General features: G+C 45.5%; 1 protein-coding gene across 5 annotated transcripts in view; it reads right to left on the bottom strand.

Moving 5' to 3' along the window:
• The window catches only part of KIAA1217 (KIAA1217 ortholog), a 282,087-nt gene that overhangs the window by 136,096 nt on the left and 124,974 nt on the right, over positions 1-21,017 (bottom strand). Inside the window, exon 3 of one of the 5 annotated variants that reach the window (XM_088025526.1) lies at positions 13,157-13,237. The exons of the other annotated variants lie outside the window; for them this stretch is intronic. Coding sequence (XP_087881652.1) covers positions 13,157-13,237 — 81 coding nt within the window. The remainder of the gene's footprint in view (positions 1-13,156; positions 13,238-21,017) is intronic. 5 annotated transcript variants of the gene reach the window in all.

Raw genomic sequence — 21,017 nt, forward strand, 5'->3', positions numbered from 1 at the left:
TCCATCAAGACTGTTTCCAAAATCAGTAAACCAAGATTGTAGGGAGACATTTATATCACAGTTGAATTTCTTCCTTCGAGCCAGAAATCCCATAGGTAAGATTATGTCTAGCTTCGGTTATTACTTACTCTCCAGTCAGCAGAAAGTATCTAGAATAACTTACACACACACGACACATAACTGAATTCTTAAGTTATCTATACTGTAATGGCAGGAAATTTTATGTGTAAAATGCTCCTGATCATTCATGTCAAGATCATTCAACTTCGAGAACATTCCTTGAACATGGACTACTGGTTGAACATTGTGGGAGATGGAGAAAAACAGACAACAGGTTGCCTGCTGGCAACGAGTTTCAGAACTAATTGGTGCAATAAGTGAAGAGCACAAAATAACACAAGATAGTGGATAAATACGTGTAAAGTAGGGACTGTGTGGGTACATCCATTCGTCCTTCCAACAGACACGTACTGAGTACCCGCTATGTTCCAGGCACTGGTACTGGGGCCAGAAAGATGCAACAAAGAGGTGTCGCCTTGCCCTCCTGGTGCTCACAGTCTAGTCAAGGGACCAACACTGAATACAAAGTGAAGGTGTGGTGAGAGTGTGTTAACTCCGACTGGCAGGGGTGGGGTGCTTGAGTGGAGAGATGGGAAGACCCAGAAACTGTGTTCTCAAGAAAAAGGGAAGCTAGGAGCGGATAAGCCAGAGGGTAGGGATAAAGAGAGGGAAAGGCATTCCAGGTGGAGGGGACAGCAAGTGCAAAGTCCCCGATGCAGAAAGAAGTGGCAAGCAGTGGAGGCTTGCAGGGGCTTGTCCAACAGAGATCAGATCTCACAGACTTGGAATCAAGGTGAGGGTGCTCAACTGAATTCTAAGGTACCAGAACTCCAAGGAGGTATCTGAGACACGGCAAGAGGTGAGGGGGCCAGGATCAGATACATTTTTTAGAGGATCACTCGAGCTATTTTGTGGAGGTCAGAGATTATACCCATGAAAGATCAGAGAAAGGGAGTCAGTGAAATTAGGGGATTAGGCTGAACGAACATGTGATCTGAGCTCTCCCATCTTGAACTGCCCACCGTGACTGGCATTACCTGATCCCGGGCACTTTCTGGAAGGCAAACTGATCGGAATGAATCAGGCAGGTGAGTTTTCTCTTACTAAGTAAGATGCCAAAGGTGCTGAGGGGCTGGTGCTGGGCTACAGGCAGTCCATGGTAGCTAGTTTTTTGGTTTGTTTGCATTCCTTAATTTCCTTTAAGTCCTCCTAAGGAAGCCACTGCATTTTGCAGTTAAGCACCATTTAACTCTCAAGGCAGGAGCAGCTTTGTGGGGGTACCACCTATGCCCCACACTTAAAAGGGTTCCATGCTTGGTTTCATGCTCTACTGTGGCTGTCTTGAAATTCTTTTTATTTTAGAGAGTGAGAGAGTACTTGGGGTTGGGGGGGCATTTTGAGAGGGGAAGAGGAGAGAGGGAGAGAGGGAGGAAGAGGGAAAGAGGGAGGGAGGGAGGGAGAGAGAAAGAGAATTTAAGCAGGCTCCATGCTCAGCACGGAGCCCAATGCAGGGCTCGATCCCATGAGCCTGAGATCATGACCTGAGCCGAAATCAAGATTTGGACGCTTAACCAACAGAGCCACCCGGGTACCCCTGTCTTGAAATTCTTAACGATTTTTGGAACAAGGCACACTGAAAAATATGTAGCCTGATATACCAGGGAACCCTTTTAAGGAAAGAATGATCAGCTTCTTTCCCCTCTCTCCTGCTGAGAGTACAAGGAGACCCTCTTGGCAGGAGCACTATTGCATTATCTATACCCTCACTCCTGGCTACAGCTCTCAGCTCCTTTCCACAGAGGAAAACCGGAAAAGATAGATCTGTGCATAGATCTGTGCACTCCCTTAAGTGGGGGACGTGGCTTCAGGGAGAGGACCAACCTGGTTGCTCCCTAGGAAACTCTCAGCTCAGATTACACGGCAAAAAGGACACCTGTTAACAGTTAAATTGTCTCTTTGGGTTAATTTTTCTGCGCAAGCCCCCAAAACTGGTTGATTCTCAGATTTATTTTCCATTAAGTCTGCTTCTGTAATAAAGATTGGGATTGGGCTCTGGCACTCGGTGAACATACTACTTGACTAGAAAAATCCCTCCATCACTGCCTGGCCCATCGAGATCTAGATAAATTCACAGGGTCTTCAATGAAGTAGCTACCTGGTTGCTACATTCAGCAGAATATCAAGGGAAGATGTCTTCATTCGGACTTAAAAAAAAAAAAAAAACCTATGCACTCATTTTAGCAAAATAGCCAAGAAATAATATTACTTTAAGCAACAGGGCCACGTTCCTGGCTTCTGCTGTTTTGGTCATCCCTGCAGCCCATGGCAGATATAATACATTTGATGAGTTGTCATTTTCCATTGCAAAAGGCAATAATCCTTGAAGAGAGTCAGAATCAAATTTCTGCTTCTCGTTCAGGGTCACCGTGGTGGTAATACGTATAAAAATAGAGTTGTACTGGCTAATCTTTTTTTTTTTAACTTCCTGTACACAGCTACTTCGTTCCAAATATAAATTTCCCCTCTTTTTTTCCGTGTCATTCACTTCCCCCCTGCAAACTATCATTGCAGATTAGCAGTCTCCTCACAGGGTCCCCTCCCCCGAAGCCAGCTTGCTGCTGAGACATCATATAGTGCAGAGAAGAGACAGTGGAAATTGCTGATAATAACGAATGTCAGCTACCCTGTGATTTGCTATATGAGAAAAGAAAATGCAAAAGGCATTTGCAACAGGGACTCTGCACTGAGCACAGTGCCAGGCTCCCGGGGTTAGAAGCGTTGCATAGGGTTCTTGAGCTCCTAATGCACTGAAGGTATATTTTGGGGCCAAGGATAATCCATGCATTAACAGTTGGACAAAAGAGCTGAGAGGTGTGTCACTGTGAGCGAAGAAGGGGTTTGGGGCAGGACTGCTGGAATTGAAGGGTGGGTCAGGAAGGGGGGAGAACAGGGGTGAACTGAGCAGTCACACACCCATGTTCTCAGGTCTCTGTGCACTGGGGGGAACCCAGGGGGAGAACGCGGGACAACTGCTGGCCTCTCAAGGGACATTTTCCCCTGTCTCTCAGCTGAGCTAACAGATACATCGTCCAAATCAGTGGAGTACCAAGTTGTCTCTTCCTATCGGCAACCTTGGGGCAGGATTTTGCCTCCTGCTAACCTCTTCAGCAATACCGAATATGTGAAAAAGCTTCACTTTTATTATTTGATTGATGCTCAGCAATCTTTCAAAGAGTTCCCGCCCCCAAACAATGTCCTCCTCCTCTGTGGAATTCCTCCCTGCCCACTTGCCTAAGCCCCTGAAGCCCCATGTCCCATATGGTGGGGTGAGGGGGAGGGCATACATTGCAGCTACCCGGGACACTCCTAGTTTTGCACCTGTTGTCCTAACGTCATTATTCGGAGAGACCCCCTTTTACTCTCAAGCGTATACTGGTTTGAGCAGTTAAGTGCAGAGTCACCGCGCCCAGCCCAGCTGGAGCTGACTGAACCAAGCAGTGGCCACACCTGATCTTGACTGGACCCATTATACTCTTTCCCTGAAAAATGGAGACCTGGGACAGAGGAGCTATTTTGTGTGAGGTCATATGAAGTCGTGGCTGATATGGACAGGGAATGTGAAACAGAAAGAATACAGAGAACGGATGGGGCAGATCTGTTCAGGAAAACAGAGATGAGAGATCCCCATGACCCGGAAGATGGAGAGGAGCTACCTGGGCCACTGGGCAGCCCAGTTCTTGATTCCAGCACACCGAGGGGGCATTTCCCATTAATTCCTTTCAATTAATTCCATTTTTGTTCTTAAACTGGTTTGAGATGACTTCGTGCCTTGTAAGCAAGTCATCACTGACACAGACCAATTCTTAACAGCTCCCCGCCTTGAGCTGTTACGATGCTGGCACATTTATAATATTAGCAATAATACACATATTTCACAGATGAAACTCTCTTTAAAAAAAATATGGGGGAAATTATGATGTAGGGTTACTAACATGGTATTTCGCAAAGTTGGGGGCACTCAAATATGTCCTCTCTACTGAAAATTTTACTATGTATGGTATCATTATTACATGGGAAAGGAGATACTTTAATTAGCAAAAAAGGGGTGTGGGATACTCACACAATTTCAGATTTGGCCTAATAAAAAAGTCTTTACGTTGGGAGCTATTCTCATTTTGGCTCAGGCGAAGCCTTTTTCTCCATCAGGCACTGTCTACAGCATGGCTTTTGGAGCCTTTGCCCCAAGCTGCTGAGTGGAGAGCTGCCCCTCCCCGGGGAAGACACGTGGCCCCATGAATGGTGGAAATGCTACGTGAGCCAGAGGAGCACGACTCAAGGGTTTGGAAGGCTGGATTTCCCTCTGCGCTTCATGGGGACCCAGGATACCAACCCATCTCCTTTTGTTTCCAACACAACTTTCTAGATGTTTTCCCTAAATCCCCAGGTGGCCCCTAAACCTATAAACCCAAACAGGAATTCCTTTGGGGTCATGCACCCCAAGGGGTGGTTTGTGTAAACCAGGTCACCTGAACTCCCTTCATCCTTTCCAGCCTTCCCTTCTTCAAAGAGGGCTTTCTATCACCAAGAGATGCTGGGGTAATAGGCCTCATGCAGGTCTCCCCTCTGCTTCATCTGCAACATGTGCAGACTGGTCCTCTTGGAAGATTCTCCTCCTAATGAAGGGATAAGGGGAGAGAGCCTGCCGCTCCAAGACTGACATACGGGATTCTCATTTAAACCTCACCGCAACTCATGATCCTGGTCACCAATGAGAAAACAGATTGTTTAAGCAACTTGCCTGAAATTCTAGCAAGTGAAGGAACTGGGGCCGCGTCTGTAGGATTCCAGAGCTGACAGTCAGTGGTAAAGTCATTTATTTAAGTGGGAGTCTATGGACTAAGGACGAAGATTTCATAACTGCGACATACACACCACACAAAGAAGAAAAAACCACATCATCCAGGTCGTAGTATTTCTTTCAAATTATCTACCCTACTGCACTTGCTTGGTAGAAATACGCGGCTTAGCTACAGCATGACGACCAAGGTTTCTACATTTCTGTCCTCAAATGCATGCAACATAGTTGCACAGCATTAATTTTTAAAAGACTGCCATACTTGCATTTTATCATCATGAACAAATATTTGCTGAAATGTTTGCCATGAGCGTTATGCTGTACTAGGAGATCAAATTTATTCTTATTCTTTGCAATGCTGTTGGTATTTGGAGACCAAAGCCAAAGAGAAAAGAAAGGTTAAGCTAGAGGCACTGATGATGTGCTTTCATTCCCATTCTTTGGAACCCTTAAAGTGAAAATTGAAACACTGAGGTCCGAAACACGAAGCCTGCAAACGTAGCTTTACATAACATGGTAGCTGTCGGGAACCGTGAGGTGTCTGGCTAGCCAGCTTATACACTGCACTTCAAATTAGGTTATCTTTTGAAAACAAAACTCAACGTTGCCTTACAGAAGTTTTAGCTCATTCTAATTAATTTCCAATTTCCACAGAGGATTCGGAAATAGGACGCTTCTCACATGCGAATGTATCTGGGGTGACTCATTATCCTAATACAGTTGACTTTTTTTTTTTTAAAGATTTTTATTTATTTACTTGTGTGTGAGAGAGACAGAGAGCACAAGCAGGGTGAGTGGCAGGCAGAGGAAGAAGCAGACTCCCTACTGAGCAAGGAGCCTGAAGTGGGGCTTGATCCCAGGACCCCAGGATCAGAACCCCTGAGCCAAAGGCAGACCCACTCACTCCCGAATTTTTTTGATAAATATGGTACAGTGCTGTAAGTGTATTTTCCTTTCCCCCTGATTTCCTTAATAACATTTCCTTTTCTCTGTATCGTGAGAGCACTGTATATAACACATATAACATATAGAATATGTGTTACTCGACTGTTTGTTATCGCAAAGCTTCTAGTCCAGAGTGCGCTCTTAGTGGTTAAGTTCTGGGGGAGTCAAAAGTTATACACTCACTTTTGACTGTGTCGGGGGTCGGCATTCCCAACCCCCACGTTGTTCAAGGATTAACCGTACTCATTAACTGAAATGGTTAACTTAATCACGATAGTCAGACACTTTAATCCCATTTCTTGTACTTAGGAAGCTTTCGACTCAAACCTGGTTAAAATTCTGACTTCAACTGAAGAGAACTTTCTAGGTGTTCAGTACTCTTGTGAGAGACTCAAGAAACAAAATATTAGAAGTTAACAACAATGGATCATCCCCGGACTTCTGTTTACTCCACCATCCCTGCTCCACCTTGGCCTCAGGAAAATTAAGAGTTGTCACTAAGTTTAAGCGGCTCCTTTGCTTAGAGTCCTTTCTACAAACCACTGTGCAGTCCCTTGCCTCTCTTCTTTGCCTCTCATTTCCAAATCCTTTTCTTTTCCAAATCCTTTGCTTTTCCTTCATTTAAGTAATATCTATGTCCAACATGGGGTTCAAACCCACGACCCTGACATCAAGAGTCGCGGGCTCCACTGACTGAGCCAGCCAGGCGCCCCTCCTTGCTTCCAAATTCTAAAGCCTCTGCTGGCTTTGGGCCTGGGGATGGGGAGAATGACAAGAGCTCTCCTAGGCATATCTGGCTTCCATCCTGCCTCCGTCCTTACATAAACCCAAGGCAGGCAGCCGCATCTGTCTAGGCTGACATCCTCTCCCTTTAGGTGGCCCACCTGCCACTCTCAGCTGAGTCTGGGACCCACAGCCAGGTGCGTTTCAGAAGCAGCAGGCCCTGGGCTCCGCAAAGCTCCTTGGCTCCTTCCCACCACTTCTGTGGCGGATGGCCAGAAAAGCAAAACCCAGGCCACTCTCTCCTCAGGGTCATTCTTCTGCTGATGGCCAACCTGGGGAATAGGCAGAGGACATCCACTGTTCTAGATGACAGGTGGAGGTAAGCACCAGAATACAAATGTAAGAGAGAATTACTTGGTTTTATAACAACGGTGAAACCTTTGGGTGGGTCTGGTGGTAAAGACTTAGAGGAGAAGAAATCAGCTTTTATTTTTAATAGAAAGCTTGAGTGCAAGCAGTACATGGTCCTGCTATGAGTATAAACACACACAATTGACTGTTTAGTGCCTAGCTGTGTCCCATGCAAGGAGCGTGTGGACACACCCCAGCTTTACCCGTGATCAGGAACTCCTGGGCCTCACAACCAGAAAGACAGATCGGCACAAACCCCACTTTAATGCCAACATCCAACTGTGCATACCTGAGATTCTCAGAAGTTTCTCCTGTCTCAAGTTTAGCTCTGAAAATCAGTATTTCCCTTCCTCAGCTCGGACACTGGGGGACAGCATTTTCTCGGGGATTTATTTTGATGAGCTCCCCTTGATAAACTGAGTTTATACCCTGTTTCTTCAAGGTAGTATTTCAGCCCCTTCCTCCCTCTTTCCACCAAAAGAGTACCCAGACATTTTTCATGATTTTCACCTGTGAAAACAGAAAGCTGTTTGGTCTGGAGGAAAATCAGACGATTCAGCAGTTGAGCAAAGTACAACTGTGTTTTTTGTTTCCACATTTTCCTTCCCTGTGTGTGTTACTTCATTATCAGATCAGAAAGGTGAAAAGGCAGTGATCAGTGATGCCAAGTAGTCACTGCCCGCTGCCTTCCGGTCTGGAGCCAGCCACAGGCACCCATGCGGCGAGCCACGCGGAACCCCTCTGCCAGCCCCCTCCCACCATGCAAAGCCCCTTCTACAGATATCAAGAAACAAATGACGAGGGCACCCGGTGCCGAAAATGATGCTTCTTCATTATTTAAAGAAGCACCACGCTACATAGATACTCGCCTTCAAGCTATTTCTGTGTCGGATGACTCTTTTGAGATATTATTAATTTATCATGTCCTCGTAGTTGTCAGCAACAAACAAACAAACAAAAAATCATGGAACATCTAATCCTAACCCCTATTTCCTGAAACAATTGCCAAGCCTTTGTGTCCTAAGGTCTTCCCAGGGGAAGGTCTGGTAACAGTGTCTTTATGATACACAGGCCACCAGGAAGACCCTCTCCCTAGATTAGGCTTAGGAGGTAAAGACGTTTGGAAAATAAATACAGTGGGGTCCTCCCACCTCGCAATGGAAGAGGAGAAAGGTTGCTAATTGGGCAGGAAAAAGGGGGTGAATGACTTTGCAGGGCCAACTAGAGAGTGCTAGTTTTGTTGTTGCTGGTGGTGGTGGTGATGACCAGGGTGTTCTTCAAATTGTGGAGACCTGGATTCCGTTTACAAGGAGTGGCCCCACTGGGCAGGACGGATGTGTGGCATGCTTAGAGTGGCTGAAATCGGTGCCCACGCTTAGGAGGCTTGGCAGACAGCCCCATGAGCCCACCTGCAGACGGACTGCTAGAAGGCCGTTTACTGGGTCCCAGGAGACTCAGAAACCTTACCCAGTTTTATGGGACTAGATGCTCTCCTTAGGATTTATGACCCCAAAGCGATGAGAATAAATTTCTCAATAACTGCTGAAGCCAAGCCAGGTTAATTTGATTTGCAAAAATTAGAAAGGTGATACTTCCTGCACTAGTGGGCTGGGGAGGAAATCTGTAAAGATGACACCTGAAATAGAGAATAAATAAACCTAGAGTCACACGGAAGGCTCACTAACAAATTACCATGGAACCAAACCATGGACTATTATACAGTCATAACCAGGGTCTTTTAAGGATTTTTTTTTTACATATAACTTGAGAAATGGAAGCAATATACCCAAATATTAGCATTGGATTTCTTTATAGGGTAGTATCATGAGTAACATACTTTCCTCTTTACTTGTCCAAAATGAGAACAGACTGCTTTTGCAAATCAGACAATTACTAAATAAGCATATTTTTAAAGAGCAGATCAGAGGAAGAGAAGACTATTTCACAAAACATTTAGAATCCAGAGAGATTCTTGTCTATGGTGACCTGAAGATACACTCCTGCTCATTCCTGTCTTCTCAAGGGCATCCCGTATGATGAGGTTCCAGGTAGAAGGACTCATCCTTCTAGATGGTCCCTGAAATTAGGACAGGAATTCATGGCGGAAACACAGGGAATGAAGACACATTTCCATTTTCATGCCATGCAAAATTGTGCAGGAATCCAGAACTGCATGGATTTCCACTTCCAAAAAAGATTACAGCTAAGGAAGAAGAGCCAAAAGCCATCCATTACATTCTGGACATGCAGATAATGAGCTTTACCTTTTAAGGAGACAAGATTCTCACATCTGTTAGCTCTTCCCCCGCCCCCCCATCTGTTGTTCTGACACCATTACCAGAACTTTAAAGCTCTGATTAAAAAATGACTCCAGGTAAATTTTAAGTTTTAGCCATGTTTTACAGTCTCTTGAATATTTTCTACATTTCAACCCCTTCACAGTACGCGGATGATCTGTTTCTCATTTTTTTCCTTGAAGACAGCTGTCTGTGCCTAGAGGAATAGCTAAAACCAGTTACCCTGCAGATGGGCCATGGGCCCCTCACAGGTCAGTGTGGGGGGCAGCCTTTGTCACTTTCAGGATTAGAGGCCAACCCGCCACCCGGCTGCTTGGTGTCCTACCTGTAATATGACCCAGACTCACTTTCTGAAGCAACACCTTGAATTGGCTGTTCTCGGACCTCCCTCCAAAGCCGGAAGGAGACCAAGACTTTTGAAAGAAGATAAGGCCGAGCTGGCCTCCCTGCGTCTTCAGCGTTCTTCCATGGGGATAGAAAGTTACACCATCAGCAAGCACCAAATCTGGATCTCGTTAGCTCAGCCCTCAACCCCTTTCAGACACACACTCCTGCAATTCTTATTCAGTGTCCTGCTTTCCTCGTGAAGGAGTTGATACAAAATAAAAGGCCAACTGAAGAATACGGCTGTTTCCTGTCTCTTACGTGGATGGATGCCCCTCTTCCGAAAGCATGGTACGTCTACAATTTCAAACAAGGAAAATAATTTCACCTCCTGAAGGAGTAATAAGTAGTACTCTGCGCCATAACGGGAAGGGTGTAGAACATATACAAAGTGTCGCATATATCAGAAAGGCTGACGGTAAATTTAATGTTCAAGCCAATCACAGTTCACTGTACCCCTACATTTGTCTCGTCCTCCTCTGAGGTTTTGCCTCTGGATTTTAATTTATCCACCTAAGGTAGAGGTCTCCTTATCACAAGCTGCCTTGAATCAATCACTCAGTCTCTCTCCCGCTTTATTTTGCAAGAAGAAGGTGTGCCTTATAAACACACACGTTTCACAGGCTGGGGCTCCTGCCATCCTTACTGGGAGAAGCCTGAGTGAAGCAGCAGATGCCATTACACTTCCGAGAGCCAGGAATGCACTTAAAAGGCTGCAGGATAAAAGGTGTCCAAGTCAGGTCTGCTGTTATTATGGTGATGAAAGGGAAGGGGCCTGCTAGCAGGCTTTGAAATCGCAAGTAAAAGACAACCAGCACAACACAGAGTGCTAAACAGGCCCCAGAGAAGGCCTCCTAACAAAGCCATTTATAAGTTCATCCCCACGCCCAGGCTGCAGTGGGGCCCCTGCAGCTGAGCTGTGCTGTTAGGAAACAAAGAGGCCTTCCCTGCTAGCCGCGGCCCCTCCCTGGGCCTGTCCTGGGAGATCTGAAGGTGCCCCCACCACTGTGAGGAAGGCCCCAGGTAGCTAGGCCGGGGTGGGGGGGGCACTGGGGTGCCTGAGGCCGCCATGCTTGTGCTTGTGGCCAGACCCTCTTGAGACATCCTGAAAGGAGAATTTGCTGAAACTTTCCAACTCACATTCACACACACACACACACACACACACACACACACACACACACACACACACCCATCACACCACCATCCCTCCATCACCACCACCAGCTGCCCTCCCAATGTCCCTGGAATGCTTTTCGAATGAAAAAAGACCTTTGAAAGTTCTAACTTCAGGCTAAAGGTTCTTTTTCCCTCTAGAGCTGCCCTAGGAGAGCACATCAGAGTTTGGGAAGATGGAAGACAAGATTTAGCATGAGACCCTTTTCCTTTTTATCACACTATTCTTACGGAATCTGCGCAGACTCCAATCCTGCTATGCACGGGCAGCGCCACCCCATGTGAAGGCTCTCTCTTCTACAAAATAATCAGAATATCTACTTGATGTAGTTGTGGTGAGGGGTCACTGAAAAATAATACACAGGAATCTATCAACTATAAATGAGGGTGGTTCTAGATGTGGTCCTGCGGAGGTCCCTTGGCTTGTGGGTTCCTGCGTGAGAGGGGAGAATACGACTAACCTTTTTCTGTGTCCACCCTGCCTGATGTGGGTAAATGGTTACTTCCAATTTCCAAACGGAGAATTTGACATCCTCAGAGGCCGAGCGTGACTCCTCTACCCGAGAGGAAGATCATCAGTTTCCAAACATTATACATCCCAGCCCTCCAAAATACACTACTGTCATTATAACTTGTGTATAAATGCTTAAAAAAAAAGCCCTTGAAAAAAATTCTCAAATATCCCATTATTGGCTGATATATCACAAAAAAAAGTTGGTGCTGAAAATTGGTTTTAAGCGTAAGAAAAAAAGAATAGTGAGGTGGACCCCAAACTGCACGATTTGTGATGGAGAATCCCACATCGTGAAGTCAAATCTCTGTTCTGAAAATAGAAAGGCACAGTGAAAAACGGCGGCCGATAAAACTGTAAGGAGGAGCCACGTGGCATTCTCCTCCCTGTCTGCACCCCTATTTAGTGCACAACATGCATGCAAGGAAAGAACCAAGCTACCTCTCTTTTCGATGAGCTACAGAAATTACAGAAACGTGAAAACGGGGGCACCTGGGTGGCTCAGTAGGTTAAGCATCTGCCTTCAGCTCAGGTCATGATCCCAGGGTCCTGGGATCGAGTCCTGCGTTGGGCTCCTTGCTCAGCTGGGAACCTGCTTCTCCCTCCCCCTCTGCCACTCCCCCCGTTTATGCTCTCTCTCTCTCTCTGACGAATAAATAAATAAAATCTTAAAAAAAAAAAAAGGAAAGGCGAAGAACTTAGTGTGGTCACTGAGGGCTGACTGAATGGGAGGGAGACCACTTTTGTACAAAGGCCAGTCTGCTGGATGCTTCCTAAGCACCGCAAGTTGAAGGCCTCACAGCAGGGAACAAACGCTTCAGACCTGTGCATGCTCAGGAGACGAGAAAGAAACAGGCCACGTTTGCGGGTACAAAAAGGGTGTGGATGGCGATGTGCCAAAGGGTCAGTCGGCACAGTGTCCAACACCGAGCCAGGTATGTAAGCACTGGAAACTCTCCCCACCCTTTTCAGTTCTAAACTGACCCATCATGACCTAGAGAACAAGAGGATTGTGGGTAAATAAGGAATATGCTGAAAGCTGGCTCTGGGACCAGACTGCCTGGGGTCAAATCCCAACTCTGTTATTTATTAGAACTATCTGGCCTTGGGCAAGTCATTTAACTTCTCTGTGCCTCAGTTTCCCCATTTGTAAAATGGGCACCACAGCATGCCCACCCCATGGGTTGCTGTGAGAAGTTCATACTTGTAAAGCGCTTGGAACAGTGGCTGGCACACAGTAAGTTCTAAATGAATGTGTCCGTTCCTTTCATTTTTATTATTAAGATGCACGTCCGTAAAATGGCCTGGACCCGACACTGGACGTGGAGCTGAGGGAAGGAAGAGCCATAGTGCTCTGAGGTAATCCGAATGATACAGCTTCTTTTCGACAGCCATGACTATTGTGCCTCAAGCAAGCTGGGAGGAGGGGGTCCTGATGGAGAACCCCACTCTTCAGAGGACTGTGCCATGATCTCTGACTTACCGCTGCATCACTGCCCATTCCACAGCCCAATTTGTGGAAAGTAAATGAAATATTTGGAAGCAAGCATGCAATGAGTGTTCACCTTAATATTAACTCTCACAATTAAAACACACACACACACACACACACACACACACGTTTCAGAATGCGGCAAGCATTTGGCTTTGATGGGTTTAAGTCAGGGCTTGGGGGAAAAGGGCAGCCGATCGGGTTTAGTGGCGGACGCTGATTAGAATGCCGCACGCAAGGGAACGCAAAGGCAGGAGGTGAGGTACAACTCGATGCAGAGAAAGAAAAGGTGGAGTACTAACTCGCTGAGATGATTCAATTTTCATCAGGTACCTCTGAATGTCAAGTTCTGCCTGAAGAGAGATCAGCATGCACTGCAAAGCCTGCGTGACAGGAGAAAAAGAGAGAGAAAAAGACAGAAAAGAAAAAGGGTGAAAACATGAAGAGAAAAAGAACAGGTGGACCAAAACGGACTGACCACCTATTCGTTCATGAGGAAAATGTAGCACAGTTAACCCCTGTCCCCCTCAAGGAAGGAGAAAATGGTGGCAGTCCCAACCTTATATTTCAGAAAGAAATGTTGAAAGCGAGCAATGAGTTTCCCCTAAAATATCTTGCAACAGGCATATCTAAATTCACCTTGTCATTTGAGAATCTGTCACTTGGGCCGATTGTCCTGAGGTTGTCCCAAGGCTGCGGGGAGCTCTGGGAGCTTGCCGAACCAAACTGAAATACCTTCCTTAGTCTGAGTGCGGTTGGGTGGGGTGCCCGAGCCCGCCATCTTGATTGGCACCGGCCACTGGGCTTCTCCACAAAGACTGGCCTGTGAGCACAGTACTCTGCGCCTGTCCTCTGCCACGCAGGATGACAAGACTCTCGTGATTAGACCCAGTATGAGTACTTACAGGAATGGAAGGCAGGATTATGACTGAGCGAACCAATTTCGTCACCGAAACCTGGGTGATCCTGGAGCATGTGTCTTCGGTTTACTCTGCTTCCCGGGCCAGTACTTAAATATTTCAGTTGTCATTGATCCACGGATTAGTTTTTGGACTTTATTTTTTTTTAAAAGACCATGATGGAAAAATATTTTTTGTGTTTTAAAAAATGAAAATTTCCATAATCCTCATGAGCAAATGACTTACTCTTGAATCCAAAATCAGCCAGTGAGAATTGAAAGCGGGGTCTCAGAGGCATATATCCATACACCCATGTTCACAGCAGCATTATTCACAAAGGCCAAGTAGTGGAAGCCGCCCAAGTGTCCACCAACGGATGAGTGGATCAACAAAAGATGGTATATACGTGTAACAGAACATTATTCGGCCTCACAAAGGAAAGAAATTTAGACACATGCTACAACATGCATGAGCCTTGAGAACACTCGATGAGGTAAAATAATCTGGACACAAGAAGACAAACACGGTTAAGAGTCCACTTATAGGGGGTGCCCAGAGTAGTCAATTCAGTGACAGAAAGTCGAATGATGGGTGCCGGGGGCTGGAGGAGCGGGGAATGGAAAGGTGTTGCTTCATGTGGACAGAGCTGCAATTCTGCAGAATGAAAAGAGTGCTGGGGATTGGTTGCACAACCCTGTACATGTTCTTACACTAGTGAACTATACACTTAAAAATGGCCAAGATGGTAAACTTTATGTCATGTATATCATACCACAGTGAAAAAAGAAAAAAAAAAGGGAAAAATCGGCCAGTGAGATTTCCCGGCTTGACGGCTTCATCATCCATTACTTACTGCATGTGCCTATAGATATCTCCGTATAAACCACCATCATATACGGAGCCTCTAAACCTCGTCATAATTGAATCACATAGTATCCGTGATCCATCCCACCGTTGTAGATACAGAAATAATATGTATATATAATATGTGTATTTCTTTTATTTCTGAATAATTTTATATTATTTAGAACCCCGTTTTGCACATATCTGACACAAATCTCTATAAGAAAAAGAATAGGGGCGCCTGGGTGGCTCAGTTGGTTAAGCGTATGCCTTTGGCTCAGGTCATGGTCTTAGGGTCCTGGGATCAGGCTCCCACGTCAGTGGAGGGTCTGCTTTTCCCTCTGCCCCTCCCCGCTGCTTGTGCACTCTCTCTGTCTCTCTCGCAAATAAACGGATAAAATCTTTAAAAAAAAAAAGAAAAAAAAAAGAACATTTGAATACGGATGGCGACATCCCAAAGCCAAAAGACAGGTCTCCAGATAAGAACGGTACTAAAGTAGTCTATCCAGAATGCAATCAAAGGTGGGACATAAAAAAGGAAAAGAACTCGAAGGGACTTTTAAGAGAAAAGAAGAGTGACATCATGAGAAGAGCTATTAGCTGGACTGACTTCGTAAAAGCCCTTTGCTGGGTGAATATATTCTCCTTAGAAAGGTGAGGCTTCCTGTAGGGGCTCCAATTCTTTACAGGCTTCATCAACTATGAAAGAAACCCCCCCGAAGTAGATCACAAATAACAAAGCCCCACAGGTGCATGATAAATAAATGTGCAAGATAAAAACAGGAAGATAGATTTGAAGAGCTGCTGTGGACAAGCAAGGGGAAAGGGTGCAAAACACGGAGAATAAAATGGGCTGAGGGCAGAGAACCCAGGAGAGAGAGACAGCCCTGCTCAGTGCCGGGGGTGGGGAGCAGGAGAGGGTGGGGGAGACCGGCACCTCAACAAAGAGGCTGCCAGGAGGGCAGAAACCCCAAGCTCTCTCCGGAGGGGGACTCTCAGCAGAGGAAGCTGCCACAGTAATAACAGAATACTCGTACAAAGGCGGACAAGGAACATTGTTAAAGCAGCTGCGCTACGCAAGAAAGGTCTGAAGCTCGAGAAAGTTGGGGGAGAAACACAGGAGAGGTCAAAGGCTTTGAGCTTGGGACGAACACCAACTCCACCGGTTGCATCTTTTCCTGCCTTCACTGACGGAGGTCAAGGAAACACAGAAGCCGGGAGAATCCCTCTGCATCAGAACAGGAAAGGACCCTGGGGTGCCGGAGAGGCAGGAGGCCTTCCTTTTTTAGAAGATGCAGAAGCTCCTACAGAAAAGGGGCTCCAGGAACTCGAGCTCTGGAATGACAGGTCCATTTTCTCAGGATTACAAAATTAAACTCACAGAAAACCTCCTCCCTTCTCGGCAGGCTCCATACCTGTGTGAAATGTTTGGAGCTCTACAGGTTTTGAGCCCCCCAGTAAGCAAGCAGAGAGGGAAAACCGGATCTTGTTAGGCCACTCACATACTCCGGTTAAATCAAGTGTGTAGAGCTCGGAAGTCTGATTTATAGATTTGACCATAAAACAGAAAATTGTTCCTAAAAAAGAAAAAAAATCAGTGCGGGTGGGGAAGGAGTGTCTACGAGTCACTTCGGAGAATTTTAATGGTGATCAGTCGTTTACGGACATCAGGAGGCTACATCAAGCTAGGGGAATGTGCCTGGGAAAACGCAAGCCTCACCACCTCAAGGAAAAAGCTGTAGCAGCAATCATAATAATGCCATAAAAATTAAACAGAAGGACATTTTGATTATTTCCAAGACTCCTAATAAACCCATGGCTATCATTAAGGGGAAAATGGTCGGGACGCCTGGGTGGCTCAGTCGGTTAAGCTACTGCCTTCAGCTCAGGTCATGATCTCAGGGTCCTGGGATCGAGCCCCGCATCGGGCTCCCTGCTCAGTGGGGAGCCTACTTCTCCCTCTCCCGCTGCCCCTCCCCCCCACTCGTGCTCTCTCTCTCTCTCTCAAGTAAATAAATAAAATCTTAAAAAAAGAAATAAAAGAGGAAAATGGTCAAGGGAGACTACAGAGGGGGTTGCTCCAAGGAAGGATGCTTGAGATCTCTTCCAAAGACTAAGTGCAGCAGGAAGAGAAAGAGGTTCAAAAGTTTCCTCCCTAAGAATACAGACAGTGCTGATGAGCCTGAAAAGGGCAAATAGGAATAGCAGATACTGAGGAGATGCTTTTTGCTCTGGGTCTTTCTGAGTTTTCTAGGGTAACGATAATTACACAATAATAATAGGAAGAGAGAAGAGTATTGGTAAAGGTGGCAAAAGGGAAATGTAGGTCCCTCGGGAGTAAGAACGAGAGAGAGAGAGAGAGAGAGAGAGAGAGAGAGAGAGAGAGAGAGAAAGAGAGAGAGAGAAACCATAAAGGACTTTGGAGATTTGCCAAAACTGAAAAGCTCGCAAAGGTTCTGGTTTTGCCCAGAAATTGAAGATTTGCTGATACACTTTCCTTCTAGTCAACTGTCGACTAATCGGGAGCAATTTAAACAGTCTGAATACTAACTGTGGTCAAAGAAAATGTATTCATGAAAAAAAATGACAAGATCTTGTGAAAACATGTCTGTATTAGGAGTTCCCCAGAGTTTGTAATTATACAGTAATCACCGAGCTGTCCACCATATCTTCTCCTAACAAGAAGATCTAATTGCCAGAGCCTTAACTTAGAATTTTCTTCTTGTTTCTAAATTTATGGACCTGTACTTCCTCTTCCTCCTCTCTTATTGCCAACACCCTTGTTCTTTATTTTACCAATGGAGAATCATTAGTATTAGTTTCCACTTAGTTCAAGATTCAAGGGATGCAAAGGGCTATTTTTATCTAATTTCTGAAAGCCTTCTGTCTCCCTGCTTTTGAAACCACAGAGCAGCTACTTCATTTCTGTAAGCCTGACTTTGCTTATCTGGAAAGTGAGGACAATAATAGTATTTACTTCACATAGTTGTTATGAGGATCAAATGAGATCAAGGCACGGAAACCAAGAGGCACAATTCCTGGCACAGGCCAAGAATGCAAATGCTGGGAACTTGAAACCTTTATTAAAAACAACTGCATTCCCCCAAAGATGCTTTGCTGACAATAACGAGGCAATAAGTCTCTAACGCCTTAAAACTGTGCATATCCTTCTCATTCGGCCATTCTATTTCAAGTAACTGACTTTAAGGAAATAATCTACAATAACCCACAATGGAACCAACCAAACTAAGCAAGTACAAACAACGATGAAGGAGCAGAGCCTGTAACAACACAGAATGAAATTCATACATATAATTCAGTGGGAAAAATCATGGTAGGCAAATGGCGTGTGTTTGGTTTTCCTTGAGTCTATATTCCTGGAAAAAAATAGTACACCAAAATGTTAATCCATGTGGGCTGTTAGATCATGATTTTCGCTCTTTATCTGTTCTTCTAGCATTTCTAGAATACACATGTATTACTTTCATACTAAAAAGAAAAGAAAATATTTTTCAAATCATCCAGGATTTGGGATTTGTGCTTGCTTTTCTGATTCATGTCTCCTTCCCCCAACATGAAGCACTGATTATGGTATAAATAGCTACAGACAAATTTTAAAAAAATCAGAAAACAAGATTTTATTCATCTGATAGCCTTAAAAGTGGGAAGAACAGTTAAGATCATGTCTAAACGCACAGCCTTTTTACCACTAGTAAGCTTGTCAGCATTTTTTCTCATGCTGACTATGCATCAGTCGCACCACGAGGGGGCACCTTGAACTTAACGAGTACCATAAATGCAGTCCCTGGCATGAGGGAAGGAAGCCGCTGAAATCCCAAACTTGGGAGGAAACAAGACACACTCCACGCTGAATGGCTTTGACTCAATCTTCATCTCTTCAAAATGCCTCAGAGTTCCTTGTATAGTGCACTTTGGCTGTATGCAACCAGTCAGAAAAAACTACAAGGGGGCGACCGTTTGTGTTGTTAACACCAATGACAGCAGTGAGCTGATTTCTGCAAGTCGAATGAAGCTGCCACTGAAGAAAGAAAAATGAGTAGCCCCCATGATGCAATACTAAAGAACACAACAAAACCAAATGTTGGGGTAACTGTCTTAGAAGTAATTCTATCCTAAAGACACACAGTTCTACCAGTAACTTGGGGACCAAAGCAATTTCAGGTTATCTGGGGTAAAAACGAAAAGTTAACTCAGTTGAGAGACCCAACTGTAACATAATTCCTTTCTAAAAATGTTTAAAATATTAAAGATGGAATAAAACCAGGTAGCCTTGGGGCGCCTGGGTGGCTTAGTCGTTAAGCATCTGCCTTCGGCTGAGGTCATGATCCCGGGGTCCTGGGATCGAGCCCCGCATCCGGCTCCCTGCTCGGCGGGAAGCCTGCTTCTCCCTCTCCCACTGCCCCTGCTTGGGTTCCCTCTCTCACTGTGTCTCTCTCTGTCAAATAAATAAATAAAAAAAAAAAAAGCAAGTAGCCTTGTGAGACTTTGTGAGTCATGGTCAGTGTTATAGCTGATTAACAATAACCTTAAAACATAAGATAAAGTCTCAGGGACTCTCAAGAGTAAACAGACCAAAAAAAAAAAAAAAAAGGCTGCAACATCTCAAAAAGAAAAAGATTCAGGGTAGAAATCCTAGGAATTTCAAATTTCCTGAGAATTCCAAGCAATTCTACAGTGAATTTAGGCCAGTGATGGGGGATATAACTTTTGGAAAGAGAGAACTAACCTTGAGCCTCAAGTTCAACTCTTAACGTCTTGGGCACCTCACCTTGGAAATGCTGCCGTGGTCATGGGTCATGTGCAGTTTCCTCATCCTTAAAGTGGTAAAAATAGTAATAATAATATTTGTATTACAGTTTTGTTGTATGAAATGAGATTAGGTCCTGAAAAACGCAAAATCTGCGCCTCGCATTAGGATGGGCACACCTCCTGTGCTGGTGTTCTCGGCACTCCGACGGAGGTAGGGAGTCTGTCAACTTATGCATACAGTGGAGTGCTGGCTTTCAGAACAGTGGGTTTACATGGTTACACGGTTACACGGTTATTCCTACAACCTTGCCATGGCCTGCAAAAGCAGACTGCAAGGTAAGCAAGGAAACCTGACCTACTCCAGGTAGACATCGGCCGGTCCGTGCTCCAGCCACACCAATGTGTTTGTGGCCAGTGTTCCGAATGGGGCAGCCCATGGCCCAGCAGCCGTGAAAGACTGTAGTATTAACCCTACTCATTCTTCAGTTCTGGAGTTTCCAAATCCACCCTTCTTAACTCACAGTATATGAGATGAAACAATACAACAGACCTTTGAGAGATCTGTAGAGATTAGGTCTCATGCAAAGGGAAGGCATAGTGAGGATAAACAAATGCAGCGGCTGCCAGTTGTAAGATGACCGATGGCTCACTAAGCAGATCTCAGAGGGCCTTCCTAAGAGGTCCTTCCTCCACATTTCCGCTTAACAAAGAAGGAGAAGGAAGCGCAGTGCCCCACATGGTGTTAGAGAAAATGTTGGGGAGGGTTAAGCCGGGTCAGCTCCACAAGGGTGACAGATATCTTGGAACTGCCCCAACCAGAAGTAATCTCTGGACCTCGGGATGACCAGTTCCTTGAGAATTCTGCCTATTTTTCTTCCATAGCACTTAATGCTACCTGACACACTAGATACCTCACGTACATGCTTGTTTCTTATCTGTGCCCCTTTACCCCCCAAGTAAGCACCAGGAAGGCAGGGATGTATCTCTCCAGTGCTCAGACTTTACTTCCAGAATGAACAGAAAGGCTGGAAGGAGGCACTGGTGCTCAGGGAGCCTTGGCTTTGGCAGCCGGCTTGATTTGAGGGCTTACCTCCTGTCCCTAAACTATCTCAGGTCCGAGGAGCCAGCCCAGAAACTCCCCAAAGCTCACATCGGCCTCTTCAGCCAACCCGCGGGACTGTCCCCAGCCCCTGCTCATGCTCCATTGAGAGCATTCCAACCCAACACCCTGACTTCCCCCACGCTTTAATGCTTCTTGGCTACTCTCACACCTTCTTGGAAGGAGGAAAATCTCCATCTGATATGGAATTTCTGTTTGGCAGGATTTCCCTTCAGTTTCCACCAAAACCCTCCTCCCCTGAACACTAAACTCAAGGGAAACAAAAATAGTCAAAACTAAAAAAACAAGGGGCTTCTGAACCCCAGATTTCTATTTCTCCTTTATTATTCCGAACCTTTGTGATACACTCCACCCTTGCTTCAAAGGCTATTGCTGCAGGGAAGTGACACTTCCTGCTTGGGGGGGAGCGGCAGTGCCCGCTGACACCTGCCTCAGTTAGGCCATGATCTGACCAGGCCTTGCTTTAGAAGCAGAAGTTGTTGCACTTGAGACGTAACTAAAGGTATGAATTTTAATGGGGGGGGGAATAAC

Source organism: Eumetopias jubatus, unplaced genomic scaffold (assembly GCF_037043125.1).
Source record: "Eumetopias jubatus isolate StellerSeaLion01/CBP00866 unplaced genomic scaffold, mEumJub1_p1.0 scaffold_8, whole genome shotgun sequence".
NCBI classification, from domain to species: domain Eukaryota; kingdom Metazoa; phylum Chordata; class Mammalia; order Carnivora; family Otariidae; genus Eumetopias; species Eumetopias jubatus.